At 37.0% G+C, this 20777-nt stretch overlaps 1 protein-coding gene across 2 annotated transcripts; it reads left to right on the plus strand.

Annotated features, from left to right (window-relative positions):
* Positions 1-2819: 2819 nt before the first annotated feature.
* LOC121405791 lies at positions 2820-20354 on the plus strand. Of its 2 annotated transcripts, none has more exons than XM_041596742.1 (3): positions 2820-3000; positions 10407-10498; positions 16687-20354. In XM_041596742.1, exon 3 carries the CDS (start codon positions 16766-16768, stop codon positions 20027-20029), a length of 3264 nt encoding a protein of 1087 aa, XP_041452676.1. In that variant the 5' UTR covers positions 2820-3000; positions 10407-10498; positions 16687-16765; the 3' UTR covers positions 20030-20354. The 2 variants fall into 2 exon arrangements, with proteins under 2 accessions (XP_041452676.1, XP_041452677.1); XM_041596743.1 differs by lacking the exon at positions 2820-3000 and adding an exon at positions 3021-3295.
* The last annotated feature ends 423 nt before the right edge of the window (positions 20355-20777 follow it).

A 20777-nucleotide genomic window follows, 5' to 3' on the forward strand; every position in this document is an offset into this window, starting at 1 on the left:
CAAATATATTGTGCCCCCTTCGGGATTTTGCCCCCCAAAACTGAAAGTGTTCCGGCGCGCCTGATGACTACACATGCATTTTAGACGGATTGGTAAAAGTGCTGGAAATGATGATGACCATTATCATAATATAGAATCAATGTAAGATGTATCAGGAGACAATCATCATCACTATGATTATGATCATGTTGACAATGATGACGAGGGTGGTGACCCGGGGCATAATTTCGTCTAAGATGTAGTGCTGAGGTTAGGGTTGCAATAGGGTTTTATGTTAGGTTTAAAGGGGTGGCCCAGGCTGAAAATATTTATATCTTAATACACAGAATAGAATTCACTGAGCAAAACGCTGAAAATTTCATCAAAATCGGATTACAAATAATAAAGTTATTGAAGTTTAAAGTTAAGCAATATTTTGTGAAACCAGTCGTCATGAATATTCATTAGGCTAGCTGATGATGTCACATCTCCACTTTCCGTTTTCTTATGTTATTACATAAAATCATATTTTTTCATTATTTCATACTTGTGTGAATAGTATGTCTCCCTTATGATGAAATAAGTTGCAGCAATAAATATCTAATGCACTTAATCAGTTGTCAATCCAATTTTTCTAGTTCTTGGAGGAAAAAAATTGAATAAACCTAATTTCATATAATAAAATACAAAAGAACAAGTGGAGATGTGACATCATCAGCCCACCTAATGAATATTCATTATGACTGTTTTTTCAAAATATTACTAAACTTTAAAATTCAATAACTTTGCTATTTGTTGTCCGATTTTGACGAAATTTTCGGCATTTTGCTCAGTGAATTTTCCTCTATTTATTAAGCTATAAATACTTTCAGCCTGGACCACCCCTTTAAGGTTAGTTTTAGGATATAAAAGGGTATATGGGGTTAAATCCAGGGTTGAAGTTGGTTATTCCATTCGTGTGTGGAATTTACAGCGGAGCAAGTGTCGCCGGAGGAAATGTCATGGAACCGGTGATTCTAACGATATGAATAACGAAATGGAAGCAGATAGTAGTAGTCGATCAGCCGTCTCGGTAACTAAAGCTGTAACAAAGTCATCACTAGAGGACGCTATATAGTTTTTCATCTCGGACTGCATTCAGCACATTCAATCAACACACTTTTTACCCATAAAATATAATTAAAAAAATAAGAAATTTATGACATTTTAAATTTTTGCTTAATTTCACAAAACAGTTATATGCACATCCCGGTCGATATGCAAATGAGGGAACTGATGATATCACTCACTATTTCATTTGTATTTTATCATGATATATTCTAATTTTCTCCTCAAGTTGTCCTGTGAAACAAAGTTTTATTTATCCCTGAACATGTTTAATTACCATTGCTTATCAATAATGGTTCAGTCATGTTGGTCCTTATTGTCAAATCTGCAAAAAGTGAAATAATGTTTAATTCGAACAATAAAAAAATAGTGAGTTATTTTTTATTGAGTAGTTTTTATTGACAACTGCAATTCATATACAAAATGAAATATATATATCTTTGACGTCTTTACAGATACCTAGACAACTCATAAATTTAACATATTTTTTTCCTGGATGTTACAATAAAACACAATGTTAGACATCTTCCAATACAATAATTATGAATAACATTGATGATAATTATAAGCATCAAGAAGAAACTTCTACAGAAAATTCAACATATTGATTTTTTTTTCAACTGAAAAACATAAGAGAAATTTTCCAAATACAAAAATAAATAAATGAATAAATCATTAATAAAACCTAAACGAATTGAAGCCATCAGCATTTTTTTTTAAACCCATCTCCTCGGCCTCTTCACCCAATTGATTTTTTTTTAAACAAGCTCACACCTATTTGCCAATGATGCACAGAGCACTTCCATTTATTTGAAAGCAGGATAGCATTGTAGATTCGAATGCCTTGCTCACGGGCGGCTGCCGCGGCCGGGGATCGAACCCCGGACTTTTTCATGTATAGCCAGGCGCCTCAGACCACTCGGCCACAGCACCTCCACAAGTGAGTGAGGGACATCATCCTCTTCTTCGATCGCATGTGACTAAACTTTTTTTGTAAATAAGCCAATTTGAAATGTCATAACGTTATTATTTTACATCCGATTTTGATTAAATTTTCAGCATCATATGCTTGTCTGATTGTTCTCTATTGATTCAAATTAACCTTTATTAGAGGTGTACTTTACATTTAAGTTCAGATATAAACCAGGGAAGTGGGGGCTGCACGATAGCCGAAGTAATCACTATTTTTTTCCTTTTAAATTTATTTTTCTCGTTTTTTGTGCATTTCAGGCAAAAAAGGAACAATAATTATTTTGGTCCAGTTCTTTTTATACATATTTTTTAATGAAATAAAGACAAAAATTGATGAGCCACGTCGGAATTGAGTAAAATTTCTGATGGCTCTACAAGATCGATCGCGAGCCATCTGTGTACGAGGAGAAAAAATAAAATTAAAAATGTAAAAAATAAAAAAAACTCGAAACAGACGGCCTCCGGCTGTCTCCAATTAGACATATAGGCCTGCTTTGCTTAAATTAAGTTTAAGTAATTAACTTCTTCATTTAAAAATTAAATAGCTTTTAGTTTTATATCAAAACTCTGTGGCAATTAAATCTACAGCAAATCTACTGTAAAAAAAGGGGGAAATCTGGAGAAAATAACATAACAGAAAAATTGAAGGAGAAAGAAGCTATTCATCCTTCCAAAGAAAAAAAGCTCCAAAAAGCAGTTTAACAGAAATATTATAATTTCTTGACTAGTTGCTAGCCATGAATTACACTGAACGAGCCTGATTGGTAATAAAATGTCAACAACGCGTTATCGCGCACCATCAAAGTGCGTGTTTAGAGTATACGCAATGCATGCGCGATAAAGCAGTGCAAATGTTGCGCGATCCCATGGCATATGTCCAGTTTTTAGCAAATATCACTGAACTACATTCATGGATTCTACACCGGAATCTGCAATTTCATTGTGAGTATAAAGATATTGTATGCCCAATTTTAGATCAGTGTGTGACAATTTTTTTTTATTGATAACCACCGTGTATTTACTTACGCCGAGCTCCGAGCTCAATTAAAATCACCACTCAGCCCGAAAGGCGTGCTATATAGTGCATGCATTATATAACGCAGTTGTTCTTCCTGTGTGTGCGTGAACCGTACGTGTGCTATTTGTTTACAATTTACACACACTCGTTCAATGTCGGCTGCCGCTTCTCACCGCCACGCACGCAGGTCAGCTCGAGAAGTTGTTCATGAATAATGGAGTACGTGACTGTGTGTTTATTAACATTGTAGGTCAATATGCATCGACTTCAGTATTCTTCGCTTTCACAATTTCGTGTAATTCCTCGGTGTTTTAATCACACCGTTGTGTCCTTCATGGCATCATTTTGCGCACGAAATGTGAATTCAAGCGACTGAAATTACCGAACAGTTTTGTTGTGAAGGAACTTCATGTGTACTATGGTATGACAATCAAACCAGAGTCAAAATGAATTTCTTGAAGGCAGACTGCACATACATGCCTTCACATTACATTCTACCTGACAATTGTATGATGGTGGGCCCCAAATCTGCGCACCTAACAATTTTAGTTAAGATTTAACATGAATTACTTATTTCACAAAATCTTTTGGTTATTTTCCTTATATTAGTAAGAGTAAGTGTACCAAATTTCACATTAAAAAATGAAAGAAAATATAAGATTTTCTTGGAAAAACCTCGGGCAGTCATTTTCAGATTGAAAAAAAATGGTACCCCATGTCTGCGCACTCATTCACTTTGCACACAGGGGATTCTGATGTCAAAGGCTGCATTTTGATGCCGTCACATGAAATGCCCTGAATTCATTACTTTTCCACCATTTTGAGTCAGATTTTTTTATGAATAGAGGTACCTGTCTATGTATTGCATGTGTAAAGTTTGTGCTCGTTGCGTATCTTCGTTTACTAGAATCGCACGGGTGCGCAGACTTGGGAGACCGCACAGATATGGGGGAACTGACCATGCACACTTTCAGTTCATATTCATATAAAAAAATAGAAATTAGATAGGCCTACACAGGTCCTTCATAATCCGTATTTATGCTACAAAAACTTGTAAGAAATTCATTTTTGCTCATGCAATCTTTGAGTTTGATGAGCATTAATTTTGGCACTCTGCATCTGAATATTCTCCTTTTTTTCGTAGTCGTGACAATATGGGGGACCAAGATAGACGAGTCAAATTCAGTCAGCAAGTTTTTTGCAATTGCGAATGGGGTGGATTCTAAATCATAGGCTGTAATATGCATTGAAAGTGTCCGTTGAGAGGTCTGACAAGCAAAAAATAATAAAAAAATTAAAGGTCTTCAATGTCCAAACAGGGGGCACACCTCTGTTTTAATGCCATTTTTACATTACAAATCTTGATTTTGCTTCTCAAAGGGGGGGCACGTGCCCCCTGTGCCCATCCCCCACCCCGGATCCGCGCCTGGTCTTCGTGAACAGACAACAGATTGTAAGATTGGAGTTGACGTATAATTGTTGCACTGATTCACCAATTTTTTGACAAAGACTGCTTCATATGTCATGAAAGGCTAAGACAATAGATTATGTTCCAGACAGTGTCTGTGCAGTGGTTGCGAAAACCCCTACGTGTATCTGCAAAGCAACAGCATGCATGTATGTCAGAATGTCAATGTAGCTGAGACAACAATGGCCATGCAACTTTTGCGATGACATGGGGGGGGGGTAGTGGTGAACTAAATCTAAAACAATAGTAAGACACACGGATAGCTCCCGGATAGAAAATGTGTGACACGATGAAACCCCTATTAACAAATGGTAGAATATATTCATCTTTTCGCTTAAGGTGTCTGATTTGACTTATGATTTATACAAACATTGCGCTCTTACGGGGAACATACTGTACATGTAGTCTTTGTTATTTGTTTTAAAAGAAAACCCACCCCACCCCTGGTGAAAAGAAATTGCTACTTGCAATATATGTGGAATTTTTATCAGCATTTATTTTGGTATTTTTCAAATTCTTATTTTTATAGTTATTAACATTGTTGATTGCTCACAACCCCCCCCCCCCCCCTGTTTACTATTACCATTACCAATGCTTTCATGATGTACAGTGCATGTGAAATCCATATTTGTGATAGGGCAAATCTAAACCATGCTACACATAGGACAAGGTGCAGTAAACAATTCAGTCCAGCCAATGGCCCATACATGTATATGGTATGTAAGTGTCAGTACATGATGTATATTGTTTAAAAATAATGTGCCTGCCACTAGATCTTTTTAGTTTGTGTACTACCAAATGAAAAAAAAAACACATCACCCCTTACTAGTTTGCCCAAAAAGTATCAGGGTGCCATAAAAGATAATTTTTAGCATTCTGTAGGGCATTAGAGCCTGTATTTTTTTTTTGGGGGGGGAGCGCACTTGCCCCTTCTTTCTCAAAAGTTGAGAACGGGAAAGGAAATGCATGATAGGGATACAGGAAAAGAACATCGGTCACATTTTTAAAATCTTTGTTTTTGTGCTTGTTTGCTTCACTCACATCTGTTAGACCCCCCCCCCTTCAGGGTATGTGTATGCTCTATTACCAATATTTGTAATTATAAGATGAAAACTAAATAAAATTTTACATTCTCTTCAATATTTTTTCTTGTTTTACTGTTTGAGTTCATTCTAAAGTATATGTCACATTTCAATGAAATGAAATACAGAAAAGAGATTTTCTTTTGCCTCAAAATCATATAATATATCTTTTTTTTTTGGAATAAGATTTACCATGAAACTGTATTAGATGTACTTTGCATTCATTCTATTCTGTAGAATGCTATTGCAATCCATATCCTTGAATCAATAGTGTTCTTGTAATTTAACCTATATCCCCGTGAGAGGATTCAACAACGCAATCAACCAAAACTACAACCCCATATGAATCATTTATTTTCATGTAATTCTTTCAGTGTCATATCACTCCCCCTCCTACCCCTTCCTTTTCTCAGTTACTTTTCCTTTTTGTGTCATCTGCAAATACCGTAGCGTTGTCGCTCTAGCTTGCATGACTTGATCGGTAATTTCAGTCGATTTTCGTCTTCGTAGTTTCCATTTCTAAGTGGCCAGCAGTTGTTTGTGATGTTAGTTGAATGAAATGAAACATAATTCAGAAAGACCTGCATATTTCAGAATGTCTTGGCCATAAGTGTTAAAAGTGGAAGTGAAATATTTTTGTTTCAAATTGTGTGTTAATATCTATGGAAGCTTAAAAGTGCCACCGAGATGTTGAGATAATTATCTCGGGAAGTCGACATCTTGATAGCAAAAGATAAGATGACGAGATCCTGGATCTCATCATGTCGACATCTTTTAGAAGAGATGATGAGATGACAAGATCCTGGATCTCATCATGTCAACATCTTTTAGAAGAGATGATGAGATGACAAGATCCCGGATCTCATCATGTCAACATCTTTTAGAAGAGATGTTGAGATGACAAGATCCCGGATCTCATCATGTTGGCATCTTTTAGAAGAGATGATGAGATGACAAGATCCTGGATCTCATCATGTTGACATCTTGTAGAAGAGATGATGAGATGACAAGATCCTGGATCTCATCATGTCAACATCTTAAGAAGAGATGTTGAGATGACAAGATCATCTCATCATCTCTTCTACAAGATGTCAACATGATGAGATCCGGGATCTTGTCATCTCAACATCTCTTCTAAAAGATGTTGACATGATGAGATCCGGGATCTTGTCATCTCATCATCTGTTCTAAAAGATGTTGACATGATGAGATCCAGGATCTTGTCATCTCATCATCTCTTCTAAAAGATGTCGACATGATGAGATCCAGGATCTCGTCATCTCAACATCTCTTCTAAAAGATGTTGACATGATGAGATCCAGGATCTCGTCATCTCATCATCTCTTCTAAAAGATGTCAACATGATGAGATCCAGGATCTCGTCATCTTATATTTTGCTATCAAGATGTCGACTTCCCGAGATAATTATCTCAACATCTCGGTGGCACTTTTAAGCTTCCATAAATATCTCCTAGAATATGATTCCGATATTGGGTTTGGTAGGTCATGCAGAATATATGAGGGGGTACAAAGTTGAGAATGGCATATGAAAATTGCTTCCCCAAGCATAAGCACAAAATATTTGATTCTGCGTCTGAATTTCTGTCATAGGTTGTGGGATTCAAAAATATTTGTGTTTGTTTTCTGTTAATTATTTCTTGTTGTCTCGCCTGAACGAAGTTCAGCAGAGACCTCATTGTTATTGTTTCGCCTGACCGAAGTTCGGCAGAGACCTATAGACTAGTGATCACCTTTTCCGTTGGTCTGATATACCTCGGTCACATTTAATCTACGGCAGCCGTACGGCGAGTCGAAAACAGCCGTTTTAACATATTTTGTACCAGCTATATATAGGTGGTTTGAATATAAGTGAATACAACGGCTGTTTTCAACTCGCCGTACGGCCGCCTTAGAGCAAATGTGACCTTATTAGTGTGATATGGTTTAAACAAAGTTTTTTTTCGTTCAACTTCTTCATTTCTACATCAATTATGTTCATACGAGGTACATATGATCCTTATAAAATACTACATGTGTGATCATGAGCATGATCGGGTCAATATACGGATCAGAAGGTCAAATTGTTCAACATGCTCTCATTTCTTCACTTCTGCAACAATTTTGATCACACTTCACGACACGTACTGAGGCGGCCGTACGGCGAGTTGAAAACAGCCGTTGTTTCACTTGACAATGAGGTGGAACTTCGAATATTTCATATAATAAAAATACAAAAGAAATAGTAATGGGATGACTTCATATTTGCGTACCGATCAGGATGTGCAAATAACTATTTTGTGAAATTAATCGAAACTTTAAAATTTAATAACTGTTCTTATTTTACATCCGATTTTGATGAAATTTTCAGTGTTATGCTTGTTGGATTTTTCTTTTTTTATCAAAATCATATTTTTGTTGGGGTAGACTTGTCCTTTAACGGTTTAACCTGCTGTCATTTCCTTATTTTTGCATAAATTATGTTCACATTTTACACATAAAAATTGTGATCCTTTTGTAGTACCACATGAGGGTCCGAAAAGTTGATGGGGTCAAAGGTCATCTAGGGGTCTAAATGATGAATGATAGGTATTGTTCATCTTTTTTTTAATAGTTTTTATTCAACTTGCTCTCATTTCTTTATTTCTGCATCTATTGTAATCACACTTGGTACGTTATTGATCCTTAGGTAATTTATACGAAATGTGTGTTCATGAGGATAGTAAGGTCATAGGTCATCTAGGCGTCGGTCATATTTTATTGATCGCGTAATCAAGCAAGATTCTGATTGCGAACCACCTTGTTTAAATAGGTTTTTTTCTAGTCCCATTTACACGCCCTTCCGTATTCACGACCAAAATATTCATGATAATTCTCCACATAAAGAAAGCCAGAATCACTGAGAATGAATTAAAGAATTCAAAGTCGTTAGCTTGTATACGGGCACTAGGGTACCTGAGGTCTCGGGGGGGGGGACAGGGGGCATACTGCCCCCCTGATGAGTCACAACTCATGCAGGGGACGTATCCCTGTCCCCCCCCCCCCCTGACGAGGCACAACTGATCCAGGGGACCTGCCCCCCCCCCCCCTTGAGAAGCAAAATTAATAATTTGTAATGTAAAAATGCAATGAAAACAGACGTGTGCCCCTGTTTTGAACCTGAAGACCTTTTTTTTTGGGGGGGATAAGAAATCCTTGATTTTTGGTTTAACTTTTTTTGCGGACGAAATATCCTCAAGAAAATTGCCTCCCTTTTTGAAAATCTTATATTAGGTACGCCAGTGCATACGGGACTTTTTCCCCTTGAAGTGAGTGAACAGGGTTTTGGTATCCTTTTTTATGATCTTCTTCGTCTTACCTGCGAGGCAGTATATTACATGTATATAAATGCTATGTAATTCTATGACGTCTGCGGCGACTTCGTCGCTCTCACTGAATATTTTAATTCTTTACCATGGTTAAATTGGGGGTTATTTGTGTGTTCGTGTGTGTGTGTTGCTGATTGTTGAATATGAGTTTCAGATCACATGATAAATGCCAAATGTCAATTCATTTTATAATGCTCTGTCCAGTATCAGTGCTGCAACACAATGCTAGGTTTTGGATTTTTCACGATCATGTAGAAAGCTTAGGTCCATGTTTCATATTCACTAATGACTTAAGTTTGGCAATAAGCCATTTCGTAGTTCCTTTCTGCGCATGATTAAAAGATTATACGCATGATCAGAAGAAGGTCATTTGCACTAATGTGACATGGTGCCTAATGAGATAAGCACCAACTTTGATGTCTTGATTATTCATATATTCTTTTGAATTGTCGTTTTCATTTACATCCACAAAAAACAACAATGCTTCCACGAACGACTGGTATTTCACAGTTTGTCAAGTACATTGTGCAACATGCTAAGGTATATGCATTCAAAGAAGGAATGCAACAAATACCTTCATTAAGTGTTCATTGGTGTGCTATTCTAGTCACCTGGTCTATTCAATTTCTCCATCCTGCTATGTAAGGCAAGCTTACGTAATATCTTGCTTTGAAATCTGCCTATCATGATGAAAGAAATGAAAGGTCATTTGACCAAAATTGCCCATGAAGTAACTACGAAATGGTCTATTGGACGAGTCTAATACCACGTCACTAGTGAAAGGTCATAGTTACATGTAATTGGGAGGTTTGTTAACTGGAATGAACTTCAAAAACTAAAGGGTAGGATTTTGAATTTTCAAGATTCGAAGTTTCTACTTATAATTCAATGAAACATGGATTTTATGGCTTATCAGGGACCTGTTGCATATAAAACAAAAACTCCGGCAATATTTTTTATTTTGTCCAGAGCATTTTCATGTGTTGGGTATTAATCAAGAGCATGATGAGCGAAAAATGTTGAGGGGGCTAGATATGGCGTATCACATTGATATTGATAAAGACTTGCAAGCGTGCAAAGCGCATGAGCAACCATTTCAACATTTTTATTTCAAAAATAAAATTTTGTGATAAATTTTGACGTAATATTCAGAAAAAATATCCTTCTCTCTTTCCTTTTCTCTCTTTTTTGTTCTTGGTCTTGATTTTTTTTTTTGGGGGGGGCACGAGCTCCCCCAAGACCCCCCCCCCCCTTTATATCTGAACGCCAGCGGTTTCAATGACATAATTTGGTTTGAAAGAGTTTTTTGTGGCAAAAGTTTAATCAGCAGGCCCCAAGCGTCGTCATTTACGTGAGAACATTTAAAAAATAAAAACATTGATAAGATTGAATGACGTTATGTTTCTTCATTTTAGGAACGTTACATGATTGTCTGGACGTGATCATTCCCTCGCAGAGTTCATAGGCCCTACGTTATTTAAAACCATGATAGAAGAGCATGGTATTGGTAAGTAGGAAATATATATATATGACTCAGTTATTTCTGTATTACTACCAGAGACGTAGCCTAAAGCGCCCCCTTTCATTATATCTTGATACGTGGTAATGTATTTTTTTATTTACGAAATCACGTTTATTGAATGGTCTACTTTGCGTGTTTACTTTTTTTATTTCCATGCAAAATATGTCTCTTGTTAAGATTCCTTTAATTCGAAACATGGTTATATTATGTCCTTAGTCGTTGCTTGTTTAATGTACCTTTAAAGTCTTTCTATAAATAATTTGAACAGAGACAAATTATGCAGGCATTACATGCTGAAAAATTATCAATATCGGAAGTGAAATAAGAGTGTTTGGTAACTTTTTTTTTGTTGCTGTTTTTTCGAAACGGTTGCATTTAAAAAAAATGCACAACACGGGTGATATTCAAATGGGAGTGTCGATGTTGTCACATAATAAAACTTTTGTTTGTAACTGTAAGGAAGCTCTTCACTGAATCACACAGGTAGTTGCAGCGAAGGGAATTCCTTATTTTTAAGGAGGAATTCGAATACGGGATTATTATGAGGAAATATATTTCAGATTTCCTACATTAGAATTAGAAGAAAGACGAATATGCTTTAATTCATTCAGTGTTAAAAATAATTTTCGGCTGTGACTCGATTTTAGAATAAAATGTAGTAGATTTTTATGCTAATATTGAGGCTTAGAATATCGTACTGTGTAAAATTCTAAATCATCTTACGAGTACCTATGGTTAAAAATTTGGGACTATGCTATAATCCTTAGAATAAAATGAATTTAGTATTCGTCGTAATGACGTCATAGCAGTCCTACGATTGGCTACGATTTGAAACTAATTTGGCCTTTACTCCAAAATAAAAGCTTGCAATCTTTCAAAATGGTTGTATTAGTATTATTTCAATCAATTTTAACCTCAAATAACATGATATATGTTCCATTCACATTTTTCAGAAAATGAGCAAAATGCGATTTGTTCCAAAATCGGATCGCGAACAGTCGTAAGGTGTGCGGTGGCCTTAAGTTGCAACAAATGAGATGGGTTTTCAATGAAAAAAAAAAAGCAGCAGCACATACATGTATGACGCATATGGAAAGGGATTGTTTATAGGGCACATGAGAGTAATTCAACCGCGCGCAAAGCATGCCGGACAGGCGTAAGTAAAGATCACATGACTTTATTGATTAAAATAATTCATTAAAAATAGATCAAATGTTTGTATATCAAAAGAAAAACGATAGACATAATGCTATGTTCATACTCTTTCATAATCAAGGCGTTTGGGAAGGCTAGTCTGCATTTTTGTATTTCATTTTAATCATTATTACCCACAATGCAGTTCTGTTTTTTCTGGCGATGAACTGGCCGAAATTATGGTTAGTCTTATTTTAGGCCATTTAACTTTTGATTGAGCTGGGCAAGTACCTGATTAACATCAAATCTTAATGTACTGTTATTTGTGACTAATGTCAGTGAATTAAAGCAAAATCTATCGAGAGATTGATTTTTAATGAATTTTTGATGAGCTATGATATAACACGTGAGTGAATGGGAGTCTGTAATACTCATGTGTGCCCTATAGAATAGTCTCGTTAAAAACATAAGCCCTCTTAATAGACCAGTTCGTAGTTACTTCATGGACAATTTTGGTCAAATGACCTTTCATTTCTTTCATCATGATAGGCAGATTTCAAAGCAAGATATTACGTAAGCTTGCCTTACATAGCAGGATGAAGAAATTGAATAGAGCAGGTGACTAGAATAGCACACAAATGAACACTTAATGAAGGCATTTGTTGCATTCCTACTTTGAATGCATATCTTAGCATGTTGCACAGTGTACTTTGCAAACTGTGAAATACCAGTCGTTCGTGGAAGCATTGTTGTTTTTTGTGGATATAAATGAAAACGACAATTCAAAAGAATATATGAATAATCAAGACATCAAAGTTGGTGCTTATCTCATTAGATTTTAAAGCACCATGTCATTTTAGTACAAATGACCTTCTTCTGATCATGCGTAGAATCTTTTGATCATGCGCAGAAAGGAATTACGAACTGGCTTATTTCAGTTACTTTCATTTACATTGTAATTTACCTGACCTCACGTGCTTTTACCGTAGATGCTATATCGCATTCATAACTAGACCGATCGTTAATGTTTTACTGAATACCAGTAATTGAATTTTACGTCCTGGACCCTCTGTTGTGTCTATTAAAGTGAAAGGAAACAAAAACTTTTCATCTGTACATGGTCTCGCTCTAATGGTCTCAATATAATCACAGAGAATGCAGTTCAAATCTCACTCCATGCTTGCAGTCTCTTGGCTTCTGAATGTCCACGGGAATGAACAAAGACTTGCCCTCGGGGAAAATTATTATAACCAGCCATCCCAAAACTAACAATAAATCGTCAGGGAGTGCTCTCTGCAAAGAGCATGAAATGGAAAAAATATAAAAAAGATACCTTTGTCTAAAAAAAAAGTGGAAATAAGCTTTATAGAGTATCTCTTTCCCATTATACTGTAACAATTTGAAGTGGTAAAGTGAAATATATTAAGACGAGAAACGGGAGTTTCTATAATACCATTTCTAAACCCGTCAAAAAAATGTTGGAAATCTGTGTTTGGCCATTAATTTCTCCCAACTCCCAATTTTACAAAATGATTAGTTTACATCATTCAAAAGAAAATTTAATTCTCTTTAAAATGCTATGCTTGTTATGATCATGTCATCACGAAAAGAGCAGGATTTAAATGTGTTCGATGAGGTCTAAGTTGAAAAGCTGCAAAACGAGCAAAAAGGGTAGGGAAATCTGAGTTAGACCATTCGTTTCTCCCAAGTCCCAATTTTACACAATGCATATTTGATATCATTAGAAGATCATTTAATTCTCTTTAGAATGATACCATGCTTGTTTTGATCATGCCATCATGACAGGAGCAGGATTCAAAAATGTTGGATGAGGTCTGAAGTGAAAAGCTGAAAAACGAGCAGAAATAGTCATGAAGAGTGAATGGTTCATTTGTCTGTGTAGGTAGAGATGAAAATCCATTCAAACCAAGCCCCTGCTTCTGTAGCGATGGTTCTATGAGATAACATGGTTTGAGTCGTGGTTTGAAATACCCATGCATGTTTGTTATGTTTTTGCTAGTGCATAGGTGTGCTCCATAAAGTTGATGTTAAAGGGGAAGTTCACCCTGACAAAAAGTTTATTGTAAAAATAGCAGAAAAAATGATAAAAAATATTACCGAAGGTTTGAGAAAAATTCATCAAATAATTAAAAAGTTAATAGAATTTCAATTATTTGATTTGTGACGTCATATGCGACCAGCATTTCTACATAGTGAATGGTAAAAAATCAATGAAATGTCATTTTCTCAGAAAATTGAAAATGGTTTTCACTGTACCTTTTGTTTATCAATAGACAAATCATTTTACACCCGATCATGAATAGAAAACAAAATTAAGTCATCATGAACCATACAAAATTTGAAATTCATGCATTTTATGTTACATAACACATGGGGCAGCTGCTCGTTTATGACGTCACAAATCCAAAACTTTGAACTCTAATAACTTTCTTACTCTTTAACGGATTTTCCTCAAACCTTCACCAATATTTTTTACTATTTTTTCTACCATTTTTACAACAAAGTTTTCTTCAGGGTGAACTTCCCCTTTAAGGTGCATGAAAACAAAAGAAATTGCTGAGAAACTCACTGTATTGTGTCATTTTGCAACTTTTGACTTTCGATCTTGCCCCTCACATATCAAGACACTGCACCCATAGGCGGCGGAAGCGGGGGGGGGACAGGGGGGACGTATCCCCCCCCCTAAATTTGAGGAGGGGGGACGGTCCCCCCCCCCTAAATTTGTGTTGATGACTTTTTTTTTTTTTTTTTTTTTTTGCTTGTCAATTTATTTTCCTACGTCCCCCCTTAAAATTTTTGGGTTGAAAACTTTTTTTTTGCTTTTTTTTTTTTTTTTTTTTTGTCAATTTTTTTTGGATTGTCCTCTCCTAAAATTTGTGGCTTCCGCCGCAAATGACTGCACCTCCATGTAAATGATAATCATATTATGTAGGGTATCATTTTAAAGAAGATTAAATGATCTATTCATTGATATTAATTTCATATTGATATTTACCAAAACCGATGAGGAGTTATTGGTCAAATAAAAAAAAACGCTGAAAAACTTGCTCTCACCATGGAAAAAGGAACAGTGACTTTCAATATTATGTCATTTTGCAGCTTTTGAATTTTGACCTTGCTCCACATTTCAAGGCACTGCACCCCCATGGGAACAATAATCATGTAGGGTATCATTTTAAAGAAAATCAAATGATCTATCCATTGCTATTAATTACATTTACTAGAACCGAAGAGTAATTATCGATCAAAATCAGATTTCCAAACTTTTTTGAGGAGTTTATAATAATAATGGTCTTTATTAGGGAACAAAACATTCCTGGCAACCAATGGCTGAATTATAAATGTTTGTACACAGTAAAAAAGATTCACATGTAAATTTAACAGAGCAGTATACAAAATGTACAAGATTCAGAATATACATGTATGTATATATATATGAAATATGATTAATCAATTAATCACGAGAAAGGGCGGACTCCATCCAACCTTGCGAAGATAACTAGAAAAAAAGGGAAACATTTGATTCATTGGAAGGTAGGAAGTTGATTAAGCAGTTTGAAAAACCATATTAAACTGACGGAAAGGAAGAGAGACAAAGAAGAACAAAAGCGTATCCATGGGCACAGTTGAGTGGGATTGTTGGTAATTTGATTAAATGGGGTAAAAATCAGTATAAAGATACAAAATGCACTTTGCAAAGCTAAATGGAGCATTGGACAATGATGTAATGTAAGTATGAGACTTAGTTCGAAACTTTAAAGTGATTGGTTAACATTGGTTTGACTTTTAATAAATATGAGCTAGAAGGTCACACTTGTCACCTGTGTCTGTGATATGTTACAAAAATGAAGCCCAGAAAAAATTGCGTTCGAAAATAATTATTTGGTGCTTCAAAAATTGAAATATAAAGTGACCGGAAACACCATCTCAATTTCATCCCATACACTTATGTGTACTATTTAGGTGTCTATAAGACGCCTATTTACAAAATCGGGGTTTGCCTTGTAGTTTTAGCCTTTCCTTCTCAATAATGGTTGTTTTCGGGGTTTATTAGTTCTAATACATGCACTTGTACACATGTTTCATCTTGGTTTGAGAATTTTTTTAATCGGCTGCTCACAAAGTTAAACAATACTTTTAAACTAAACTTGAAACGAAATCAAAAAGACCAAACAGGCTGATCCGAATGGATGGAGAAAATAGACACAAGCATATCGTTTTATCCGGATTACTGGGAAGTTTCACCATGGGCTAGACATTGTGGCCCATATTCTGAAGTCGGGTTTAACTTAAACTCAGGTTTAAAGTTGTGGTTTAAGTATGGACAGCCAATTGTTAAATAAATCACTACTGGTAGATATATCTTATTTCAACTCATTTGGCTCTCAAATCATTCATAATTGTCTAGGTAGTATAAATACATGTAGATAATTGTCTTCACCATCGATGAATCAGGAAAGAGCACAAAAAACATAAGAAACATACAACTTAATAAGAATTTTGACACTTTTGGCTTCCCATAATTTTAGCACAGAGTTAGACCATGGTTTAAGTTAAACCTGACTTCAGAATACGGGCTAGACACTGTAGGTCCATGGTTTCACTCAGATTGCAGTGTGCACGTATCATGCTTGAGTGAATCCAGAATTCTCCAAAGCTCTCACAGAATTCCTTGTGCATTTAATCATGAGCCAAGATATCATTCCAGTTTGAACTCGTTTTTTCCAACGGAAAAAAATCTGGAAAATCATTTTTTGGGCCTCCTTGCTGGTTTGGGGTTGGTAGATCACGATTGCTCTCGTACCTCAATCAGAACTGCCTGGGGAACATAATTTCAAATAAGAATATTTAGGCAACAAACACCTCTTCACTTGTCGAGTTCATGTTGGCCCTGTCTTTTATACAATGATCTGTAATGCACCGTTTCTAAATCAAATTCTATTTGCAGCCATCCTGTTGAATATATTTATTCATTTTTTTTTCTATTTATTCATTTTTATCTTTATTTTTGTTCCTAGGTGAAAGGTGACTGTAAACTATGATATACATCTGTGATATGGCATCATTTGCACCACTTTTCCTTCTCTAAACTTCCACATGAAAGATAATCTCCCCATGGAGGCTATGAGAGCACACATCACCTCATGTCAAAAGAATGGCAAGGAGGGCCCAGTCGCTGGCTACTCCAAGAGAACTTTGAAGGAACTCGACGATGTCCCCATGGATGACCTCATTGAGGACCCTTTTGCTACCGATGATCCATCAGGCAGTGAGGGCGATGACGGGTGGATAGAAGACTCTGATGAAGAAGTCCCGGCTTTGCGGAAGCTTTCCGATGTCAACGACGATATCGACGATGGGGATGATGATTCAGACTTCAATTATGATGAGACATTTTTGTCGACATCAAATAAATGCGCACATGATACTTCAGTTGATAAGAACATCGAATATGAAGTAGCAAAACAGCCAGAGTCCACAGATTTTGTGAAAGAGGGAACAATCATTGACTTGCTGGAACAAAATCACGAACATGTCAGAAAGGAGCTAGCAAAGACACAGAGTTCAGTGTCAGTACTCCCCAAAGATGAGACAAGCAAAATGCAGAAGAGTAGCGAGCGTAGGAGGAAACAGGTGTTAATACCCAGAGACAAGATGATTAAGAAGACCTCTGTGGTTCATTCTGACCCAACTTTACACCTTCAGCAAAACACACCAACTTCCCAAAGTAAGGCAGTAGCTTCACATGAAATTCAAAGCTCTGCTAACAAGCTTAAGGATCTTAACAAGAAGACCATCAGTGGTGCTGGTCAAAAAGATGGTAATGCCTTATACTTCACACTTTGGCATCCAAAAAACAGTGAGGTCAAAACCACTTCACAATTGCAGAATGTTAACTCCGGATTGGAGAAGTCAGTTCCAAGGGCAACAGTCACCAAGCAAATTGAATCACTGAAAAGCGATCACGTCAGGGAACACGTCAGGAACTTGGCAGCAAACGACGGAACAAATAGCAGTGATAAGGTGCACAGAGGAAAACAAGTATTAGAAACCATTGCTGAAAAGGAATCAACATCTAAACCCGGCTCAATTCTTCCTCTACCTACAGCACAAGAAACCTTGGGTACCATTCTTATATCACGTAAGGTTAAGAAGGAAAGGTGTGAGGTGGTCACAGGAAAGTCAGCCAAATCTGAAAACGGTAATAAAACGCAGGCTCCGAAGCAAATCATTGTTGAATCGCACGAGGGACACCAGTCTTACCCCCAAGTCCTGCCAACCTCGAGCGTCAAAGACAGTACGAAGGACGGTAAACTGTTGGGTGGCGATAAGGGTAGTAAGAAGAAGTACACGTCGGTGGAAGAGTATGTTGAAGACCTCAAAAGGATGATGCAAGAGAAGGGTATTTCGAACATGGTAGTGCATGGTCCTAAACGTGTTATTTCGGATGTTACCAAAAAGTTGAATGCTGTCACTCTTCCGCCTACCTCTGTCTTTTGCAAGGCTCCCTTCGCGAATAAAGAACTCCTGAAACTTACTACCGTGAATGAAGAACCCCTGAAACTTAATTCCTCAGTACCTACCGCGAATAAAGAACCCCTGAAACTTAATCCTTCAGTACGTACCGCGAATAAAGAACCCCTGAAACTTAATCCCACGGTACGTACCGCGAATGAAGAACCCCTGAAACTTAATCCCTCGGTACGTACCGCGAATGAAGAACCCCTGAAACTTAATCCTTCAGTACCTACCGTGAATAAAGAACCCTTGCAACTTAATCCCTCACTACTTCCCGTGAATAAAGAACCCCTAAAACCTCATGTTTCACTACCTACAGAACCAAAGTTTGGTGAATCCAACAAATCTAAAGAATCATCAGTGAAGAATGAACGACCAGTTATGACCCCAAGTTCAGTACGCATGCCTGCTCTTGTAGTTGGAGCGTCCATTAAAGACTCTACACCAACCGGCATCAGTAAACGTGTAGTTGAATCAAAAGATTTGCCAACCACTCTGTCCACACATGTCATCAAGGAACCCAACATCATCAAGAAAAGCGACTCTTTGAACGTCAAGGGAACTGCACCAAATAAAATGACTTCTGTAAGTGGTACCTCTAACTCTACTGGACCTGTGCAGCTGCTGCAACCGGGAAACAATCTTGTTCGGTATATTGTAACTTGCCCCAATGGTCAGAGAAAAATTCTCCAGGTACCTGGAGGCATTCCTGGTGTGAGCAACAAAACTGGCTCAGGTCAGCCCCGGATATTACTATGTAAGTCTAGTGTAGATCTGAATGTTGGTAGTGTTATGGGTCCGAAAGGAAATGCACCGGCAAGCAGCAGCCCGGTGAAGGTCATAACTAAAGTCTTTTCGTCGGGTGCCAAAGTAAAAAAGATAAGAATAGTAAATAAGTCTCTCTTGTCTGATCTGCAAAGAAGCCACACTGTGCCCAATGACAACAAGACAGACCCTCTGAAAATGACAATCAAGAAGAATATTTACCAGAAAAACATAGTGTCTAATCAAGATGGGACGTATGTATTCACTCAAAAGGCAGCAAAGGAGCACAGACAACCAGAGGACCATTCTACCAAGGTTTCCAAAGACCAAAATAAGACTGTGGTTAAACATGATACAGAATGTTCCGCATCGCTTGACACAACGGGTGATATTTGCCGATCCAGTGATAATCTTGGGAGCAACTCAACTTCCCGACGGAAAAGTCGGCGGGACAGAAAAGTATCAAGGCCGTACTCTCCTCCACCACAGAAGAAGAGAAAAGTGACGCCCTCATCGTCACCGTCAAACCCAGTGAATTCACCTGGTGACAGGGGCTGCCCTGGCCTGCCTTCGCGTCCTAAACCTTCACCACGACCTGTTGTCGTTTTGAAGAAAGAACTAGACATTCCACGTGATGTGACGTTCTCGGGCGATGTAATGGGAGATTTTCCTGCAAAGGGAATAGGGATAGCCATTAAATCCGAACCACTTTCCGATGATGAGGCCATAAATGCTCTTGAATCTAGCCCGAGTCGTATTGAGAACAGGGCTGTTAAAACCGAACCGGATTACGATTCCGATTCTACAGATATTCCAACCGATCCGGAGGACATTGAGGAAGACGATGTTCATGCTAATACCAAGCCTAAAGAGCAGCTTCCAGAAACTACGTCAGCCACTGACAATTGTGGGCTCCCGAAGGTTTCCGAAACGGAGTTCTTGTCGCGAGCCGAAAAAATGCGTCTTCTCCAACAGCGGATTGAAGAGCAGGAGTCCATCCTTGAGAACATCAAGAAACAACGGCATGAATTAGAAATGCAGAGACAGAATAATCCTTATTTAGAAGATCTCATGTGACTTGGTATATACCCAACCCATCCTTGATAAAAGAATAGAAAAATTAAGGTCAGTGGTAAGAATAGTATTGTTATACACTAATAGTACTCGGTCTAATACCATTTTTGCTGTTTCTGTTACTAAGAGATTTATTTGTCCTTTAACTCCATGCTACCCTCATTATCTTTTTTTTTGTGACGTCACGTTTTGGGCGTCTTGCCTAATATCAAAATACCCTGGTGCTGCCAATATTGAGAAAAATTATGGTAATGATAATAATAATGATTGTAATAATAATTATATCATTATAATTGGCATTGTTATTATAGGTTTTCCCGTCCAATTTCGTCAAAATTTCAACCGATTTAATGATGTGATAAATCAATTTGCAACTAATTTGAATGACCTATGAGATCAGCATTTAAATATCCACATACTTAATTCAATTTAATTATATTGGCACGCGATTTCATGGTTGTCTCATTGAATCACGATCAAATTAAAATAGCTGAAGTGTTTTCAAATTCGCACCGTTACCTTGCGAACGTTTAGGAATTCAAAATCTTTAAAATGCAATCACTTATAGGATATGGACAGTGTTTTTCGTTGTTGTTGTTGTTTACTTCTTTTGAATAATTATGTAAATGGATTTTACTCCTAAATTTGATGTTTACAATTTTTCTGAAATGTATCATCCATCGGACAAACCATCATCGGAACAACAACTCGTTTTTGTGCCACTTTCAATACCATGTTTCTTATCCCTACC

The sequence above is a fragment of the Lytechinus variegatus genome, chromosome 19, assembly GCF_018143015.1.
Source record: "Lytechinus variegatus isolate NC3 chromosome 19, Lvar_3.0, whole genome shotgun sequence".
Taxonomy (NCBI): domain Eukaryota; kingdom Metazoa; phylum Echinodermata; class Echinoidea; order Temnopleuroida; family Toxopneustidae; genus Lytechinus; species Lytechinus variegatus.